The following is a 21275-nucleotide window of genomic DNA, read 5'->3' as shown; positions in this document are numbered from 1 at the left end:
AAACAATGCTATTTCTCTGTAAACAAATTGACAACAGACTTTCAGCATGCTTATAGAGAAGGGCACTGACACAAATGACTGATGATTGGTTGAAAGAAATTGATAATAAGAAGATTGCGGGAGCTGTGTTGTTCGATTTCAGTGCAGCCTTTGATATTATTTACTATAACCTGTTGTTGAGAAAACGTATGTTTTAGGGCTTTTCAACCTCTGCCATATCATGGATTCTTTCATGTAAGCCTCTCTAATGTCAAACATGTAGGGTGTGATGTACCGCAGGGAAGCTCTCTAGGACCTCTACTTTTTTCTATTTTTACCAATGACCTGCCACTGTCATTAAACAAAGCCTGTGTGTCCATGTACAGTGGGGGAAAAAAGTATTTAGTCAGCCACCAATTGTGCAAGTTCTCCCACTTAAAAAGATGAGAGAGGCCTGTAATTTTCATCATAGGTACACGTCAACTATGACAGACAAATTGAGGAAAAAAAATCCAGAAAATCACATTGTAGGATTTTTTATGAATTTATTTGCAAATCATGGTGGAAAATAAGTATTTGGTCACCTACAAACAAGCAAGATTTCTGGCTCTCACAGACCTGTAACTTCTTCTTTAAGAGGCTCCTCTGTCCTCCACTCGTTACCTGTATTAATGGCACCTGTTTGAACTTGTTATCAGTATAAAAGACACCTGTCCACAACCTCAAACAGTCACACTCCAAACTCCACTATGGCCAAAACCAAAGAGCTGTCAAAGGACACCAGAAACAAAATTGTTGTCACGATCGTCTGAAGGATTGGACCAATGCGCAGCGTTGCGAGTGAACATGATGACTTTATTAATTAAAGCAACCACGAAGAAAACAACAAATAACGATACGTGAAGTTCTAAACTGAATACGACTAACAGCTACAAAGAAACAATAACCCACAAAACAAAGGAGAAAACACACAGAATATATATGGCTCCCAATCAGAGATAACGAGCCGACAGCTGACACTCGTTACCTCCGATTGGGAGTCACAGACCAATCACCATAGACACAAACAAAATGAAACTCACCCATCCCCAACACCACCAAATGAAATACACCCAAACACATGAAAATGAACAACCCTGGCTCAATTCTCAAAGTCCATAGAGCCAGAGTGTCACAGTACCCCCCCCTAAAGGTGCGAACTCCGGGCGCACCAACATCAGGACTAGGGGAGGGTCTGGGTGGGCGTCTGTCCATGGTGGCGGCTCTGGCCCCGGTCGTGATCCCCACCCCACCACAGTCACAACCTGCTTCGGTAGCCTCCTCCCAATGACCACCCTCCAACTAACCCCACCTGGACTAAGGGGCAACACCGGACTAAGGGGCAGCATCGGCCTAAGGGGCAGCACCGGGATAAGGGGCAGCACCGGGATAAGGGGCAGCACCGGGCTAAGGGACAGCACCGGGCTAAGGGACAGCACCGGACTAAGGGGCTGCACCGGACTAAAGGGCAGTACAGGACTAAGGGGCAGCACCGGGCTAAGGGGCGGCACCGGACTCAGGGGCAGCACCGGACTAAGGGGCAGCACCGGGCTAAAGGGCAGCACCGGACTAAGGGGCAGCACCGGGCTAAGGGGCATCACCTGACTAGATGGCGGATCCTGGCTGGCTGGCTCTGGCGGATCCTGGCGGGACGGCTCTGGCGGATCCTGGCTGGACGGCTCTGGCGGATCCTGGCTGGACGGCTCTGGCGGATCCTGGCGGGACGGCTCTGGCGGATCCTGGCGGGACGGCTCTGGCGGATCCTGGCGGGACGGCTCTGGCGGATCCTGGCGGGACGGCTCTGGCGGATCCCGGCTGGACGGCTCTGGCGGATCCCGGCTGGACGGCTCTGGCGGATCCCGGCTGGACGGCTCTGGCGGATCCCGGCTGGACGGCTCTGGCGGATCCCGGCGGGACGGCTCTGGCGGATCCAGGCTGGACGGCTCTGGCGGACCCTGGCTGGACGGCTCTGGCGGACCCTGGCGGGACGGCTCTGGCGGATCCTGGCTGGACGGCTCTGGCGGATCCTGGCTGGACGGCTCTGGCGGATCCTGGCTGGACGGCTCTGGCGGATCCTGGCTGGACGGCTCTGGCGGATCCTGGCTGGACGGCTCTGGCGGATCCTGGCTAGACGGCTCTGGCGGATCCTGGCGAGACGGCTCTGGCGGATCCTGGCTGGACGGCTCTGGCGGATCCTGGCTGGACGGCTCTGGCAGATCCTGGCTGGACGGCTCTGGCAGATCCTGGCTGGCTGACGGATCTGGCTGCTCATGGCTGGCTGACGGATCTGGCTGCTCATGGCTGGCTGACGGGTCTGGCTGCTCATGGCTGGCTGACGGATCTGGCTGCTCATGGCTGGTTGACAGATCTGGCTGCTCATGGCTGGCTGATGGTGCTGGCTGGGAGACTGGCGGTGGAGGCGGACCCCAGCCTCGGATTGCATTCATCACCTCCAGCAGGGCGGCTCCCATCTGCAGGAGCTGCTCTTTCTGGTCCCGAACCCGAGCTTCCAGTCTAGTATGGGCTGCGTCGGCTCCTGCTGATTCCATAGCAGGTGTATGATTCTGTCTGGCGGAAGGCTCTAGCGGCTCCTGTCTGGCGGAAGGCTCTGAAGGCTCATGGCAGACGGACGGCTTTGCAGGCTCAGTACAGACGGGCGGCTTATGCAGCGCTTGGCAGACGGGCAGTTCAGACGCCATAGGGCCGACGGGCAGTTCAGGCGCCGTTGGGCAGACGGCCAGTTCAGGCGCCGTTGGGCAGACGGCAGACTCTGGCCGACTGGTGACGCACCCCGTAGGATTCGTGCGTGGAGCAGGAACAGGCCGGGCTGGGCTGGCGACGCGCACCTTATCCCTGGTGCGAGTGGCCGGAACAGGCCGGGCCGGGCTGGCGACGCACATCGTGGACCTGGTGCGTGGAGTAGGAACAGACCGGTCCGTACCGGGAACACCCACCACTGGCCTTAACTGGGGATCAAGAACGGACCGGACCAGACTGGGAACACACTTCAGTCTCTCATGCCGTGCCACAACAACTTCCCTCCTTCCACTCGCCAATGGCTCCCGTACTCCGTTAGCCTTCACTCCTTTTCTCCCTGTGGCAGCCTCCTGCTGCCCAGCTGCCCAAGCCATGTGCCCCCCCCAAAAAATTTCTTGGGGTTGCCTCTCTTCCACGGGCTTCCAGCCTCGCCTTCGCGCTGCCTCCTCGTACCACCTCCTCTCGGCTTTGGCTGCCTCCAGCTCTTCACGAGGGAGGCGATATTCTCCCGGTTGTGCCCAAGGATCCTTTCCGTCCAATAACTCTTCCCATGTCCCGACCTTAGGAGGCGTCCATAACTCCTGTGTAGGTAGGTCCTGTTGCCGCTTGTTACGCTGCTTGGTCCTTTTGTGGTGGGTTATTCTGTCACGATCGTCTGAAGGATTGGACCAATGCGCAGCGTTGCGAGTGAACATGATGACTTTATTAATTAAAGCAACCACGAAGAAAACAACAAATAACGATACGTGAAGTTCTAAACTGAATACGACTAACAGCTACAAAGAAACAATAACCCACAAAACAAAGGAGAAAACACACAGAATATATATGGCTCCCAATCAGAGATAACGAGCCGACAGCTGACACTCGTTACCTCCGATTGGGAGTCACAGACCAATCACCATAGACACAAACAAAATGAAACTCACCCATCCCCAACACCACCAAATGAAATACACCCAAACACATGAAAATGAACAACCCTGGCTCAATTCTCAAAGTCCATAGAGCCAGAGTGTCACAATTGTAGACCTGCACCAGGCTGGGAAGACTGAATCTGCAATAGGTAAGCAGCTTGGTTTGAAGAAATCAACTGTGGGAGCAATTATTAGGAAATGGAAGACATACAAGACCACTGATAATCTCCCTCGATCTGGGGCTCCACGCAAGATCTCACCCCGTGGGGTCAAAATGATCACAAGAACGGTTAGCAAAAATCCCAGAACCACACGGGGGGACCTAGTGAATGACCTGCAGAGAGCTGGGACCAAAGTAACAAAGCCTACCATCAGTAACACACTACGCCGCCAGGGACTCAAATCCTGCAGTGCCAGACGTGTCCCCCTGCTTAAGCCAGTACATGTCCAGGCCCGTCTGAAGTTTGCTAGAGTGCATTTGGATGATCCAGAAGAGGATTGGGAGAATGTCATATGGTCAGATGAAACCAAAATAGAACTTTTTGGTAAAAACTCAACACGTCGTGTTTGGAGGACAAAGAATGCTGAGTTGCATCCAAAGAACACCATACCTACTGTGAAGCATGGGGGTGGAAACATCATGCTTTGGGGCTGTTTTTTCTGTTTCCTTCCATCAGCAAGGGCATTGAAGATGAAACGTGGCTGGGTCTTTCAGCATGACAATGATCCCAAACACACCGCCCGGGCAACGAAGGAGTGGCTTCGTAAGAAGCATTTCAAGGTCCTGGAGTGGCCTAGCCAGTCTCCAGATCTCAACCCCATAGAAAATCTTTGGAGGGAGTTGAAAGTCCGTGTTGCCCAGCGACAGCCCCAAAACATCACTGCTCTAGAGGAGATCTGCATGGAGGAATGGGCCAAAATACCAGCAACAGTGTGTGAAAACCTTGTGAAGACTTACAGAAAACGTTTGACCTGTGTCATTGCCAACAAAGGGTAGATAACAAAGTATTGAGAAACTTTTGTTATTGACCAAATATTTATTTTCCACCATAATTTGCAAATAAATTCATTAAAAATCTTACAATGTGATTTTCTGGAAATTTTTTCTAATTTTGTCTGTCATAGTTGGCGTGTACCTATGATGAAAATTACAGGCCTCTCTCATCTTTTTAAGTGGGAGAACTTGCACAATTGGTGGCTGACTAAATACTTTTTTTCCCCACTGTATGCTGATGATTCAACCATAAACGTGTCAGCAACCACAGCTAATGAAGTCACTGAAACTCTTAACAAGGAGTTGCAGTCAGTTTTGGAATCGGTGACCAGTAATAAACTGGTCCTGAACAACTCTAAAACTAAAAGCATTGTATTTGGTACAAATCATTCCCTAAGCTCTAGACCTCAGCTTAATCTGGTAATGAATGGTGTGGCTGTTGAACAAGTTGAGGAGACTAAATTACTTGTTGTTACCTTAGATTGTAATCTGTCATGGTCAAACCATATAGATTCTATGGTTGTAAAGATGGGGAGAGGTATGTCCGTGATAAAGAGATGCACTGCTTTTTTGAAACTACACTCCAAAAAGCAAGTCCTGCGGGCTCTAATTTTGTCTTATCTTGATTATTGTCCAGCCGTGTGGTTAAGTGCTGCAAAAAAAGACCTAGTTAAGCTGCAGCTGGCCCAGAACAGAGCGGCACGTCTTGCTCTTCATTGTAATCAGAGGGCCAATATAAATACTATGCATGCCAGTCTCTCTTGGCTAAGAGTTGAGGAGAGACTGACTGCATCACGTTTTTTTAAATAAGAAACATTAATGTGTTGAAATATCCAACTTGTTTTCAAAGTCAACTTACACACAGCTCTGACACACACACGTACCCCACCAGACATGCCATTGGGGGTCTTTTCACAGTCCCCAAATCCAGAACAAATTCAAGAAAGCGTACAGTATTATATAGAGCCATTATTGCATGGAACTCCCTTCCATCTCATATTGCTCAAATGAACAGCAAACCTGGTTTAAAAAAACAGATAAAACAACATCTCATGGCACAACGCCTCCCCGTATTGGACCTAGATATTGTGTGTATGTATTGATATGTAGGCTATGTGTGTCATTTTTACATTTGTGTAGTTCTGTCGTTGAGCTGTTCTTGTTTATTAATGTTCTGTATTATGTTATGTTTCATGTGGACCCCCAACAGCTAATGGAGATCCTAATAAAATACAAAAAATACCAAATACTGGCTTTTACATGGTCAAACTTCTATGACAAGCATTTCGCTGCACCTGCGATAACATCTGCAAATTTGTGTACACGACTAATAAACGTTGATTTGAATAATTAAGACATGTATATCCAATCATTGCAGAGGTGTGATGCATCTTCAAATTATTGGAACAGCTTGTTAGGGGTCTAGTACAGGGGTGGGCAATAATTTTGTCTCAAGGGCCACATCACAATTTCAAAATTCAGAAAAATTCAGTCTCTATCTACTTTTAGACGTTCACGAGTGGCCTGGAGTGTTTAATAATAATAATAATAATAATACCACCCCCACCAAAACATTTAGATTTTTACTCAAACCTCCCACGGGCCAGGGGTATGTTGCCCAGCCCTGTTTTAGAAGAACGGTAGGACCAGGACACTGCAGTCAGTGCAACAGAAGAGCTATTAATGTAATAGCCGTTAGAGGGCGCTATTTCGTTCCTCTTCTTTTGGAAAGGGTGGCTCCACCAAGATTCTGGAGGAAAAAAATAGCTAGTTGGCTAGCAGTCGCCTCTCGGATCAATCCATTACCAGTACTGGTCCCATTTCAAGACCCCGGGAAAAAGTCGATAGGTTTCCGAAACTGTGGTGTTGAGAGGTGATGCTGGGAGTCGTAGAAATGACGGGCAGGTAAGATTTTGGACCCAAGTAAGATCACTCGAATTCACAGCAGGCTACCATGCTAATAGCTAGCCTGGCAGCTAACGTTAGCTAATTTGTTTGGTGCACTGTATGTGGCAAAGTGTAACACCTCTAGCAACTTTTTATGATGGCCTTGAAACGGTATATTGCTTTTAAATAAAGTGAACTAACTAGTTAGCTTGCTAATCTGACTGCTACAGTAGCCTAGTAACGTTAATCAGTGGACGTGTGTGTTGGGAACTAGCTAGCTAACTACCTACTTCAAACTCCGTTTTTCTCTCTAGCTAGGGAACGTTAGCCTCTTATTTGGTTAGTTTCTCTTCAACTTTTAGGTCTAAATATTCCATCTGTTTTCAGATTTCAACAAGTGTGATTAGACTAGTGATTATTTGGATCATTACACACGATCTATTTGTAGACCATGTTGTAATTTATTGGCACTTGATTTGGGGTATAGGAATAAGCCAAATGAGTGTTGAGGCGACACAGACACAGTACGTGTCTCTGATCTGTTAAATGATAAACCAACACTGAATACCATCAGACAGCTATGCTCTATGTTGTCTGACTGCTCTCAGATGACCAAATTAGGAGACAGACCCTGAGCAACCGCAGAGAGTCTGTGTGTCTCATCACAGTGTCTCCATGGTGACAGCAGTGGTGTGTGAGTAAGGACCAGTTTATGTCCCAAATGGCACCCTATTCCCATATGTAGTGTACTAGTTTTGACCAGGACCCATTGGGCTGTGTTTAAAAGTACTGCACTATATAGGGAATAGAGTGCAATTTGGGACGTACCCCACTCTGTAAAACACTGACCTGTAGTAGAGAGGAACATATAGTGGACCTTTGCCAATATTGTTACTGGAAAAACACACAAGGTGGATTTACAACAGCCCAGCAGTTCTGCATTGGAATAACTTTAACTTTGGATTTCGTTCACATTGCATTGGCCTTTTCAAGCCGACTTCAGGAGAATATGCGGCTGTGTGATAGCCAGAGTACCAGTCTCTTGGTGCTATCATGCCAATGACTGCAATCAATTGAGTTGGCAAGAACACAAACAGATCTGGGTTAACTTCATGGGGATTGGGGTGTCAAAAAGTGATCAACAGAACAACTGCAAATAATTGTGGAGTTTGTCGTCTGTTCTGATCGTCATACTTTCTTTTTTGTCACCATAGCAACATGGCGAACGCCCTGGCAAACGCGTCCTGCGAGCGCTGTAAGAGCGGCTTCGCCCCGGCAGAGAAGATCGTCAACAGCAACGGGGAGCTGTACCACGAGGGCTGCTTCGTCTGCGCACAGTGCTTCCAGCAGTTCCCTGAGGGGCTCTTCTATGAGGTAGACTAACACAGGGCATAAAATGTAGGGTTGCAAAATATCCTGTAATTTCCCCCCAAATTCCCAGGTTTTTCCAAAAATCCTGGTTGGAGGATTCTGGATTTCCGGCTTATTCCCTCCAGGATTTCGGGAAAACTGGGACATTTTTTGGAAAGTTGCCGCTAATCAAATGTCAAACTGATCAATGTTTGGGTTTACTGTGTGAGTATCCTGGTAAAAATGTCCTCATTTTCTCCCTGACAGTTTGAAGGCAGGAAATACTGTGAACATGACTTCCAGATGCTCTTCGCTCCCTGCTGCCACCAGTGTGGTGAGTACGTACACACACACACAGAATCTCCATGTAAATCCCCTGTGTGTGTGTGTGTGAATGTGTGTGTTCTCATGTTGTATTGGTGTGTTTTCATGTTGTATTGGTGTGGGTGTGTTTTCATGTTGTATTGGTGTGGGTGTGTTTTCATGTTGTATTGGTGTGGGTGTGTGTTCTCAGGGGAGTTCATCATTGGCCGTGTGATCAAGGCCATGAACAACAGCTGGCATCCTGAGTGTTTCTGCTGTGATATCTGCCAGGCTGTGCTCGCTGACGTCGGCTTCGTCAAGAACGCTGGCAGGTGAGTCCCCAGCCAATCACACTGCACATTATACAGGAGCAGGTGAGTAGTCAACCAATCACACTGCACATTATACCATGGTAGGTGAATATTTAACCAATCACAAGAAATACAAATAAATACTCACATAAGTATGTTTGTACATACAGTGCTGTGAAAAAGTATTTGCCCCCTTTCTGATTTTCTATATTTTTGTTATTTGTAAACTCAGGTTCCCTTTATCTAATATTAGGTTTTGGTTGAAGATCTGATAACATTCAGAATCTAAAATATGCAAAAGCAGAGAATCAGAAATGGGGCGTAGTTTCCCCCAGGCCTGTAAATAAAGCATAGGAGCGACTTCTACTGTTCACACCCTTTCCCCTTCTTATTACACCCCTGGACTTTTTCCACATGTTGTTACGTTACAGCCTTATTCTAAAATGGATGTCCTCATCAATCTACACACAATACCTCATAATGACAAAGCCAAAACAGGTTTTTATACATTTTTGCAAGTTTATTACAAATAAAAAAACAGAAATACCTTATTTACATAAGTATTCAGACCCTTTGCTATGAGACTCGAAATTGAGCTCAGGTGCATCCTGTTTCCATTGATCATCCTTTAGATGTTTCTACAACTTGATTGGAGTCCACCTGTGGTAAATTCAATTGATTGGACATGATTTGGAAAGGCACACACCTGTCTATATAAGGTCCCACTCACGGCTGTAATCGCTGCCAAAGGTGCTTCATCAAAGTACTGAGTAAAGGGTCTGAATATTTCAGTTTTTATTTTATAAATTAGCAAACATTTCTACAAACCTGTTTTTGCTTTGTCATTATGGGGTATTGTGTGTAGATTGATGAGGGGGAAAAAACAAGGCTGTAACGTAACAAATGTGGAAAAAGTAAAGGGGTCTGAATACTTTGCGAAGGCACTGTACATACATAGGATGACACCATTCTGCTTTGTCCCTACCCAGGCACCTGTGTCGGCCCTGCCATAACCGTGAGAAGGCTAGAGGTCTGGGGAAGTACATCTGTCAGAAATGCCATGCCATCATCGAGGATAGCCCCCTCATCTTTAAGAACGACCCCTACCACCCCGACCACTTCAACTGCAACAACTGTGGGTCAGTACGCTTCACAGCTCCCTCCTGATATTTAACATAATATGTTCCTGATCCAATTATGTGGTTCAGTCAGTATTTGGAATAATAAAAAGCAAGAGTGTATAATATGTTACCATTTACCGTGCTTGAAAAGCACTCAGAATTGCTGGAGTTTGTGTGTGTGTGTGTTGGTTCCTCTGTAATGTAATGGTGTATAATGTTTGTCCCTCCTCTCTCCCTGTAGTAAGGAGCTGTAGTAATGTTTGTCCCTCCTCTCTCCCTGTAGTAAGGAGCTGTAGTAATGTTTGTCCCTCCTCTCTCCCTGTAGTAAGGAGCTGTAGTAATGTTTGTCCCTCCTCTCTCCCTGTAGGAAGGAGCTGTAGTAATGTTTGTCCCTCCTCTCTCCCTGTAGTAAGGAGCTGTAGTAATGTTTGTCCCTCCTCTCTCCCTGTAGTAAGGAGCTGTAGTAATGTTTGTCCCTCCTCTCTCCCTGTAGTAAGGAGCTGACAGCAGATGCCAGGGAGTTGAAGGGAGAGCTGTACTGTCTGCCCTGCCATGATAAGATGGGGGTGCCGATCTGTGGCGCCTGCAGGAGGCCCATTGAGGGACGCGTGGTCAACGCCATGGGAAAGCAGTGGCACGTCGAGGTGTGTGTTTGTAAATTACATGATGGGCTCTAGTGGGATTTTATACATATTTGGACTCCAATGTAATGGTTTAGTCAGACGTTTGTTGAGTAGGCTTTTACAAAGAAATGATATGTTACATGTTCAGATAGTGTGTGTTTGATTGGACTGTGAGTAACTCTCTCTCCTCTCCATCCTGTGACATGTTTCTTTTCCTTCCAACACATTCCTTCATACTTTATTTTTCTCTACTTCCTCATCTTTGTGGCTTCTTTTACCCCTCTTCCTCCTCCTCTTCCTCTCCTCTTCCTCATCTTCTTCCTCTTCCTCTGTCCGCCTCTTCCTCCTCTTCCTCCCCTCTTCCTCCCCCCTTCCTCCTCCCCCTCTTCCTCATTCCTCCTCTTCCTCCTCCCCCCTCTTCCTCCTCCTCTCCCAGCACTTTGTGTGTAGTGTATGTGAGCGATCTTTCCAGGGCCATCCCTACTATGAATGTAAGGGCTATGCCTACTGCGAGTGGCACTTTGACATGGTGAGAAGGGGGTTACATCCCAGATGGCTGTAGTCCCTATGTAGTGCACTACCTTTGACCAGAGCCCATAGTGTTCTGGTCAGAATTAGTGCACTATGTAGGGAATAGGGTGCCATTTGGGACACATGTAAGGAGAACGGAGGGCATTGTGTTCTCCTCCCACACATAGAAACTGCAGGAAAGTTACATTGCATAGCTAGCTACACAGCGACACTCTTCAGCCACGTACACCCATCATATGTCAATAGAGACAAGAGGCATACCATTACCACGTTCATAGATAGCTTCTTCTTACCCAGAAATACATGGGTGTGGGTGCCCAAACACATGCACAATATTGCAATCTCTCACAACTTTACAGTGCTGATTTTAAATACACTACAAGTAGTCTACAGCGCCTGGCCTGCCTGCTGTTGACATTCTCTCCACTAGATGTCACTGTTCCTCTGCCTGTCCTGAATGGCTGCTGTGTGTGCCATGCATCTTTCTGACCAAGCCCCATTGAGGTACCTGGGCCGGCTGGATTCATAAAGCTCTGAGTAGGAGTGCTGATCTAGGATCAGTTTAGCCTTTAAAGGTCCCGGACAGTCATTCTAATTCCCATGTAAAATAGCCTTTTGAGTGACGAAAATATCACCCATAATATTCGTTTTGCATAGAAATGTGAGAAATGTGAGAAATTACTTTTTCTCTAATGGCTAACTACCAGGAAGTTTGAAAAGACAGGCTGAGTGGGCGGGGAGCTTATATTCATGAGCTCACCTTGACTGACAGCTCTTTGAAACCCCTATGTCAAGCAACTTGGATGCAGTGTTGCAGCAAAGTTTGGCATGTGTCTTGTGATGCGGTTCACAGCAGATGGATGTGTTGGCATGACAGCTGCGTCAGAGTTTTGAACGACCCTTCCCCCAGTCTTTTTGTTCCATGCTGGCTGAAGACCTAGCTTGCCAGTAACTAGCAAACACCAGACACAGATGAAGACCTAGCTAACCAGTAACTAGCAAACACCAGACACAGATGAAGACCTAGCTAACCAGTAACTAGCAAACACCAGACACAGATGAAGACCTAGCTAACCAGTAACTAGCAAACACCAGACACAGATGAAGACCTAGCTAGCCAGGAACCAGCTAACACCAGACAGATGAAGACCTAGCTAACCAGTAACTAGCAAACACCAGACACAGATGAAGACCTAGCTAACCAGTAACTAGCAAACACCAGACACAGATGAAGACCTAGCTAACCAGTAACTAGCAAACACCAGACACAGATGAAGACCTAGCTAACCAGTAACTAGCAAACACCAGACACAGATGAAGACCTAGCTAACCAGTAACTAGCAAACACCAGACACAGATGAAGACCTAGCTAGCCAGGAACTAGCTAACACCAGACAGATGAAGACCTAGCTAGCCAGGAACTAGCTAACACCAGACACAGATGAAGACCTAGCTAACCAGTAACTAGCTAACACCAGACACAGATGAAGACCTAGCTAGCCAGGAACTAGCTAACACCAGACACAGATGAAGACCTAGCTAGCCAGGAACTAGCTAACACCAGACAGATGAAGACCTAGCTAACCAGTAACTAGCAAACACCAGACACAGATGAAGACCTAGCTAGCCAGGAACTAGCTAACACCAGACACAGATGAAGACCTAGCTAGCCAGGAACTAGCTAACACCAGACAGATGAAGACCTAGCTAGCCAGGAACTAGCTAACACCAGACAGATGAAGACCTAGCTAGCCAGGAACTAGCTAACACCAGACACAGATGAAGACCTAGCTAGCCAGGAACTAGCTAACACCAGACAGATGAAGACCTAGCTAACCAGTAACTAGCTAACACCAGACAGATGAAGACCTAGCTAGCCAGGAACTAGCTAACACCAGACAGATGAAGACCTAGCTAGCCAGGAACTAGCTAACACCAGACAGATGAAGACCTAGCTAACCAGTAACTAGCTAACACCAGACACAGATGAATGGGGAAACCTAGAGGTGTCTTTGCGATAGATGAATAGGGTAAACGTTTAATTATATTTGCTGACACCCTACAGTCAAATTTTGGCACCAGTAGTGTAGCTATCTAGCGATATAAACCACGCCCCTCCGCAAACACGCCTTCTCTGATGTTGGTTACAAGGCGGTACTTATTTAAATTAGGTAAGAGAATGTCATGTTACCATTGGTGTATTAAAATGAGTTTGGGTGATGTCACCCTATCCCCTTAATAATGAATCCAAGTGTTTGAAATGGAGGAGGGGACCAGTAACTTTATTATCATACTTTATCAATGTAGAAGCAACAGTCATTTTTCATACTAAGGTCATCATACTTTGATCTGGTTTCATCCAAATATCATCTAATTTCATGAAAAACATGATTTTGACTGTTCATGACCTTTTTAAGATCATAATGAATAACATTCCATGGACAGGTGGATCACCTGATCCTAGATCAGCACTCCTACTCTGATACCCTTTGTGAATACGTGCCCTGATGGCAGTTGACTAGAGTTAGCCAAGTTAGCTAACTTAACTGCTGTTTGCCTGTGAGTAGAGTTAGCTATTAGCCATGCTAACTTGGGGTGCTACTTCCAAGTGACTACAGTTAGCCATTAGCCATGCTAACATGTGATGTTGCCTGTGTTTGCAGCATTTTGTGTGTGCTAAGTGTGAGAAGCCGTTCCTTGGACACCGCCACTATGAGAGGAAGGGTCTGGCCTACTGTGAGACCCACTACAACCAGGTAATAAAGCTATGATCTGACATTGAGACCAACTACAACCAGGTAATAAAACTATGATCTGACTGTGAGACCCACTACAACCAGGTAATAAAACTATGATCTGACTGTGAGACCCACTACAACCATATAATAAAGCTATGATCTGACATTGAGACCTACTACAACCAGATAAAGCTATGATCTGACTGTGAGACCAAGTAATAAAACTATGATCTGACTGAGAGACCCACTACAACCAGGTAATAAAGCTATGATCTGACTGAGACCCACTACAACCAGGTAATACAATTATGATCTGACTGTGAGACCCACTACAACCAGGTAATAAAACTATGATCTGACTGCGAGACCCACTACAACCAGGTAATAAAACTATGATCTGACTGTGAGACCCACTACAACCAGGTAATAAAACTATGATCTGACTGTGAGACCAGGTAATACAACTATGATCTGACTGTGAGACCCACTACAACCAGGTAATAAAACTATGATCTGACTGAGAGACCCACTACAACCAGGTAATAAAGCTATGATCTGACTGCGAGACCCACTACAACCAGGTAATAAAACTATGATCTGACTGTGAGACCCACTACAACCAGTTAATAAAACTATGATCTGACTGTGAGACCCACTACAACCAGGTAATAAAACTATGATCTGACTGTGAGACCAGGTAATACAACTATGATCTGACTGTGAGACCCACTACAACCAGGTAATAAAACTATGATCTGACTGAGAGACCCACTACACCCAGGTAATAAAGCTATGATCTGACTGCGAGACCCACTACAACCAGGTAATACAACTATGATCTGACTGAGACCCACTACAACCATATAATAAAGCTATGATCTGACATTGAGACCTACTACAACCAGATAAAGCTATGATCTGACTGTGAGACCAAGTAATAAAACTACGATCTGACTGAGAGACCCACTACAACCAGGTAATAAAGCTATGATCTGACTGTGAGACCCACTACAACCAGGTAATACAATTATGATCTGACTGTGAGACCCACTACAACCAGGTAATAAAGCTATGATTTGACTGTGAGAACCACTACAACCAGGTAATAAAACTATGATCTGACTGTGAGACCCACTACAACCAGGTAATAAAACTATGATCTGACTGTGAGACCCACTACAACCAGGTAATAAAACTATGATCTGACTGTGAGACCAGGTAATACAACTATGATCTGACTGTGAGACCCACTACAACCAGGTAATAAAACTATGATCTGACTGTGAGACCCACTACAACCAGGTAATAAAACTATGATCTGACTGTGAGACCCACTACAACCAGTTAATAAAACTATGATCTGACTGTGAGACCCACTACAACCAGGTAATAAAACTATGATCTGACTGTGAGACCAGGTAATACAACTATGATCTGACTGTGAGACCCACTACAACCAGGTAATAAAACTATGATCTGACTGAGAGACCCACTACAACCAGGTAATAAAGCTATGATCTGACTGCGAGACCCACTACAACCAGGTAATAAAACTATGATCTGACTGAGAGACCCACTACAACCAGGTAATAAAGCTATGATCTGACTGCGAGACCCACTACAACCAGGTAATAAAACTATGATCTGACTGTGAGACCCACTACAACCAGGTAATAAAACTATGATCTGACTGTGAGACCCACTACAACCATATAATAAAGCTATGATCTGACATTGAGACCTACTACAACCAGATAAAGCTATGATCTGACTGTGAGACCAAATAATAAAACTATGATCTGACTGAGAGACCCACTACAACCAGGTAATAAAGCTATGATCTGACTGTGAGACCCACTACAACCAGGTAATACAATTATGATCTGACTGTGAGACCCACTACAACCAGGTAATAAAGCTATGATCTGACTGTGAGAACCACTACAACCAGGTAATAAAACTATGATCTGACTGTGAGACCCACTACAACCAGGTAATAAAACTATGATCTGACTGTGAGACCAGGTAATACAACTATGATCTGACTGTGAGACCCACTACAACCAGGTAATAAAACTATGATCTGACTGAGAGACCCACTACAACCAGGTAATAAAGCTATGATCTGACTGCGAGACCCACTACAACCAGGTAATAAAACTATGATCTGACTGTGAGACCCACTACAACCAGGTAATAAAACTATGATCTGACTGTGAGACCCACTACAACCAGTTAATAAAACTATGATCTGACTGTGAGACCCACTACAACCAGGTAATAAAACTATGATCTGACTGTGAGACCAGGTAATACAACTATGATCTGACTGTGAGACCCACTACAACCAGGTAATAAAACTATGATCTGACTGAGAGACCCACTACAACCAGGTAATAAAGCTATGATCTGACTGTGAGACCCACTACAACCAGGTAATACAATTATGATCTGACTGTGAGACCCACTACAACCAGGTAATAAAGCTATGATTTGACTGTGAGAACCACTACAACCAGGTAATAAAACTATGATCTGACTGTGAGACCCACTACAACCAGGTAATAAAACTATGATCTGACTGTGAGACCCACTACAACCAGGTAATAAAACTATGATCTGACTGTGAGACCAGGTAATACAACTATGATCTGACTGTGAGACCCACTACAACCAGGTAATAAAACTATGATCTGACTGTGAGACCCACTACAACCAGGTAATAAAACTATGATCTGACTGTGAGACCCACTACAACCAGTTAATAAAACTATGATCTGACTGTGAGACCCACTACAACCAGGTAATAAAACTATGATCTGACTGTGAGACCAGGTAATACAACTATGATCTGACTGTGAGACCCACTACAACCAGGTAATAAAACTATGATCTGACTGAGAGACCCACTACAACCAGGTAATAAAGCTATGATCTGACTGCGAGACCCACTACAACCAGGTAATAAAACTATGATCTGACTGAGAGACCCACTACAACCAGGTAATAAAGCTATGATCTGACTGCGAGACCCACTACAACCAGGTAATAAAACTATGATCTGACTGTGAGACCCACTACAACCAGGTAATAAAACTATGATCTGACTGTGAGACCCACTACAACAAGGTAAACCTATGTGCTGTGTCCAAAATGGCACACTATTCCCTATGTAGTGCACTACTTTTGACCAGGACCCATAGGGCTTGTGTCCACAACCTTTCATGCGATAGGGTTGCTGAGTTCTAGAGTTATTGCATGTTGTTCTGGCTGGAATTGACTGAAATGTAAAGTTTGATAACGGTTAAATCAAGTGCTGTTTGGTGAATGAAAAGCTAATCTCTGCCGCTGTCTCAACCCTCTAGCTCTTTGGTGATGTATGCTACCACTGCAACAGAGTGATTGAAGGAGACGGTAAGCATAAACTATTGTAATTGATGAATTGTTTTAGAATGATCTAAAGCCATAATGGAGTTCCTCTTCCTCTCGTAGTGGTGTCAGCCCTGAACAAAGCATGGTGTGTCAACTGTTTCTCCTGTGCCACCTGCAACACCAAGCTCACCCTCAAGTATGTTATTATTACATTATTATTATATAGGAGTAGTATTATACTGGGCTCTTCCCTGTCTGTCGTTGTCCTGCTGTCCTCTCAATCTGGGTGCGTCCCAAATGACACCCTATTCCCTATAAAGTGTAGTAGGGTGCCATAGGGACACAGTCTGTGTTCTCTAACCTTCCTCCTATTGGACACAATCTGTGTGTTCTCTAACCTTCCTCCTATTGGACACAATCTGTGTTTTCTAACCTTCCTCCCATTGTACACAATCTGTTTTTCCTCTTATTTCACTACAGTCTCCTGACTTAACTTCTCCACCCTGTGCTTTTTCCATCCTCTTTTTCTCCTCTCCTCTCCTCTCCTCCCTTCTCTCCTCTCCTCTCCCCCCTTCTCTCCTCTTCCTCTCCTCTCCTCCTTTCTCCTCTCCTCCTCTCTCCGCTCCTCTCCTTTCTCCTCTTCTCCTCTCCTTTCTCCTCTCCTTTCTCCTCTCCTCCTCTCCTTTCCTCTCCTTTCTCCGCTCCCCCTCTCCATTCTCCTCTCCTCTCTCCGCTCCTCCTCTCCTTTCTCCTCTCCTCTCCTCTCTCCACCCCTCCTCTCCCCCTCTCCTCTCTCCACTTCTCCTCTCCCTCTCTCCACTCCTCCTCTCCCCCTCTCCCTGTGGTGTAACAGAGACAAGTTTGTAGAGGTAGATCTGAAGCCTGTTTGTAAGCACTGTTACGAGCGGATGCCTGAGGAGCTGAAACGCAGACTGGCCCGTCGCGAGAGGGATGCCTCAAAAGACCGCAAAAAGAAACCTGTTATCTGTCTGTAGACCTTTCCAGTCCTCTTCCTCAGCTTCACTATCCTCCTCTCTCTCGTTTCCCTCCATTGGTTAGTAATTCCACTTCCTGTCAGCTTCACTATCCTCCTCTCTCTCGTTTCCCTCCATTGGTTAGTAATTCCACTTCCTGTCAGCTTCACTATCCTCCTCTCTCTCGTTTCCCTCCATTGGTTAGTAATTCCACTTCCTGTCAGCTTCACTATCCTCCTCTCTCTCGTTTCCCTCCATTGGTTAGTAATTCCACTTCCTGTCAACTTCACTATCCTCCTCTCTCTCGTTTCCCTCCATTGGTTAGTAATTCCACTTCCTGTCAGCTTCACTATCCTCCTCTCTCTCGTTTCCCTCCATTGGTTAGTAATTCCACTTCCTGTCAGCTTCACTATCCTCCTCTCTCTCGTTTCCCTCCATTGGTTAGTAATTCCACTTCCTGTCAGCTTCACTATCCTCCTCTCTCTCGTTTCCCTCCATTGGTTAGTAATTCCACTTCCTGTCAACTTCACTATCCTCCTCTCTCTCGTTTCCCTCCATTGGTTAGTAATTCCACTTCCTGTCAGCTTCACTATCCTCCTCTCTCTCGTTTCCCTCCATTGGTTAGTAATTCCACTTCCTGTCAGCTTCACTATCCTCCTCTCTCTCGTTTCCCTCCATTGGTTAGTAATTCCACTTCCTGTCAGCTTCACTATCCTCCTCTCTCTCGTTTCCCTCCATTGGTTAGTAATTCCACTTCCTGTCAGCTTCACTATCCTCCTCTCTCTCGTTCCCCTCCATTGGTTAGTGAAGATGACAGGAAGTGGAATTACTATCCTCCTCTCTCTCATTTCCCTCTTGGTTAGTAATTCCACTTCATGTCACCTTCACTATCCTCCTCTCTCTCGTTTCCCTCCATTGGTTAGTAATACCACTTCCTGGTACCTTCACTATCCTCCTCTCTCTCGTTTCCCTCCATTGGTTAGTAATACCACTTCCTGTCAGCTTCACTATCCTCCTCTCTCTCGTTCCCCTCCATTGGTTAGTAATTCCACTTCCTGTCATCTTCACTATCCTCCTCTCTCTCATTTCCCTCCATTGGTTGGTAATTCCATTTCCTGTCAGCTTCACTATCCTCCTCTCTCTCATTTCCCTCCATTGGTTAGTAATACCACTTCCTGTCATCTTCACTATCCTCCTCTCTCTCGTTTCCCTCCATTGGTTAGTAATTCCACTTCCTGTCATCCTCACTATCCTCCTCTCTCTTGTTTCCCTCCATTGGTTAGTAATTCCACTTCCTGTTCACTCTTCATTGAGCTTTTCCTTTTATTGTCTTTGTTATTGTTATATTTCCCCTCCAGTTTGCTTGATGTGTTCTGTTCTGTCATTGTTCTTCTGTTATGTGACATTGTATGCGTCCCAAATGGCACCCTATGGGTCCTGGTCAAAAGTAGTGCACTATAAAGGGAATAGGGTGCCATTTGGGAAGCAGCCATTGTGATCAAAGCAGTAAGAGTGTAATGTGTCATCTTGCATATGTAATTTGTAATTTGCCTTAAAAATCTAATATTTAGTGTTGGTGCCACTTCAATCCAACTGCCTGTGTTTCTATCCTTCATGCTAGTTGTGTGATCATAGTGTAACGTGCTGCTGTTCATGACAGTAATAATGAATGATAATACATTTATTTGTAAAGCACATTTCATACACACAATGCAACTCAAAATGGCACTTAAAACAAAATACTGACTCTGTGTCTCTCCTGTCCTCTGTTGACAGGAACAAGTTTGTGGAGTTTGACATGAAGCCTGTGTGTAAGAAATGTTACGAGAAGTTTCCTCTGGAGCTGAAGAAGAGACTGAAGAAACTGGCTGAGACCGTCGGACGCAAGTAGACCTCCGAGTACCAAGGGGGCGACACTCAACCCAACAACCAGGGTTACAAAATTCCAGTAACTTTCCCCAAATTTCCTGGCTTTCCGGATGTTCCATTTGGGCTTCTAGAAACCTGGGATTTTAGGAAAGTTACCGGAGGTTTCTAACCCTACGAGCAACGCTGAAACCTAATATTAACCCTAACAAGCGCCAAAATTAGTCAAATTAATCGTATAAATGTGTCAGATTAGACTCCTGTCTGTTTGTACCAGCATTTTAGTATTTGACATCCTCAGGTACTCAGTATAACGTGTTGAAATATTTTGTCTCACTTTTTAATTGTTTATTTTTGTGCAATGCAAGTGGCTTTTGCATGTGGAGCTGTTTTCTAGCTGTCCAGAGTCTTATTCAAATAATATAGAACCTCGTACTGCCTGACAATGACCTATGAAAGCATGGACAAAAAAAAAATGCGTTCAGAATATTTAGATACTTTTATGTGTGTTTTTTTTGTTTTGTGTATTATGTCTTAACTATGGCATACTTTTCAAAAGCCAAACATGTCTGAAATGGTCCTATCAGGACCCAGAGATACATACCTCAATGAGAACTCACTGGGGACATGAAATTTGGATTGGTCACGAGCCGACCACATTAACAGCCTTATATAGGGTTTATAACCTAAGCCGCCATGACATCTAACAAAATACTTACACACTGTCTTAAAGAGATGAGAAGGTGCTTCGAATACACTTAAAATAGCTTTTGTCATGTGCCTTGGGTATGAATATACACTGAGTATACAAAACATTAACAACTGATCAGGTGAAAGCTATGATCCCTTATTGAGGTCACTTGTTAAATCCACTTCAATCAGTAGATGAAGGGGAGGAGACTGGTTAAAGAAGGATTTTTAACTCAATATTAGGAAGGTATTCCTGATGTTTGGTATACTCCGTGTGTCAGATAATATGCATGTGATTGTCCAATATGCTGGGATGTGACCCACTCTTAGACTTACTGCAACTGCCTTAATCAGAGGTGAAAAGAATATTCCTCACTTCTGTGTAAGAATGAGAATTCTAGCCATGTATCAGAATGTGGAGCCTATGAGTCTGGTATATCATGTATCCTAACATTTGCTTGTAATAAAATGTCAGAGGTTTGTTTGAATATTACTCCCAGCCGTTTCAGAGGGGGAGAGTTGAAAGGAATGTAGATTACATGTCTTAGACCACTACTCCATTTTGTTACATCACTGTGAGTTTCTATCATGTATAAACAAGTTAGTGTTTCATGGAGCACATTTTCTTAAGTTGAAGAAGATAAATACATATGATAAACATACGTATATAAAGGTCTTAAACATACTAATAGTTGGGTTTGATTAACACTTTGCTAAAGGAGGTATTTTTGCATAAAGATAAATAATGGAAGATGCTTTATGAATTTGTTGACAATAAATCTAGTTATATAAGACAATTTAATAAACACGTAGTCGTTTCAGA

The 21275-nt window shown here is 45.1% G+C and overlaps 1 protein-coding gene and 1 long non-coding RNA gene across 5 annotated transcripts; both read left to right on the top strand.

Annotated features, from left to right (window-relative positions):
- Positions 1-6398: 6398 nt before the first annotated feature.
- Positions 6399-21275, top strand: LOC311109794 (LIM and senescent cell antigen-like-containing domain protein 1). The gene is made up of 10 exons (XM_084152788.1): positions 6399-6591; positions 7788-7947; positions 8191-8257; positions 8438-8558; positions 9527-9676; positions 10152-10302; positions 13476-13568; positions 16916-16964; positions 17043-17118; positions 19673-21275. The coding sequence occupies exons 1-10, from the start codon at positions 6563-6565 to the stop codon at positions 19785-19787; spliced, it is 1011 nt and encodes a 336-aa protein (XP_084008914.1). The 5' UTR covers positions 6399-6562; the 3' UTR covers positions 19788-21275.
- LOC311109795 lies at positions 14544-16906 on the top strand. 4 transcript variants are annotated; one of them, XR_014610634.1, is made up of 3 exons: positions 14544-14936; positions 14969-15220; positions 15376-16906. It is a non-coding gene; the product is annotated as an uncharacterized lncRNA (long non-coding RNA). The 4 variants fall into 4 exon arrangements; XR_014610635.1 differs by having other exon boundaries at positions 14544-14968; positions 15179-15220; XR_014610636.1 differs by having other exon boundaries at positions 14544-15220; positions 15376-15827; positions 15860-16906.

Source organism: Coregonus lavaretus (assembly GCF_964263955.1).
Source record: "Coregonus lavaretus genome assembly, chromosome: 35".
Taxonomy (NCBI): Eukaryota; Metazoa; Chordata; class Actinopteri; order Salmoniformes; family Salmonidae; genus Coregonus; species Coregonus lavaretus.
This window is presented reverse-complemented; position numbering and strand designations above follow the sequence as displayed.

What these genes read in the sequence shown, in the direction of transcription:
- LOC311109794 (XM_084152788.1), top strand. Translation starts at nt 6,563, where the DNA reads ATGCTGGGAGTCGTAGAAATGACGGGCAG. An exon ending in GTCGTAGAAATGACGGGCAG is followed by an intron (nt 6,592 to 7,787) that starts GTAAGATTTTGG and finishes TTGTCACCATAG; the next exon opens with CAACATGGCGAACGCCCTGG. An exon ending in TCCCTGCTGCCACCAGTGTG is followed by an intron (nt 8,258 to 8,437) that starts GTGAGTACGTAC and finishes GTGTGTTCTCAG; the next exon opens with GGGAGTTCATCATTGGCCGT.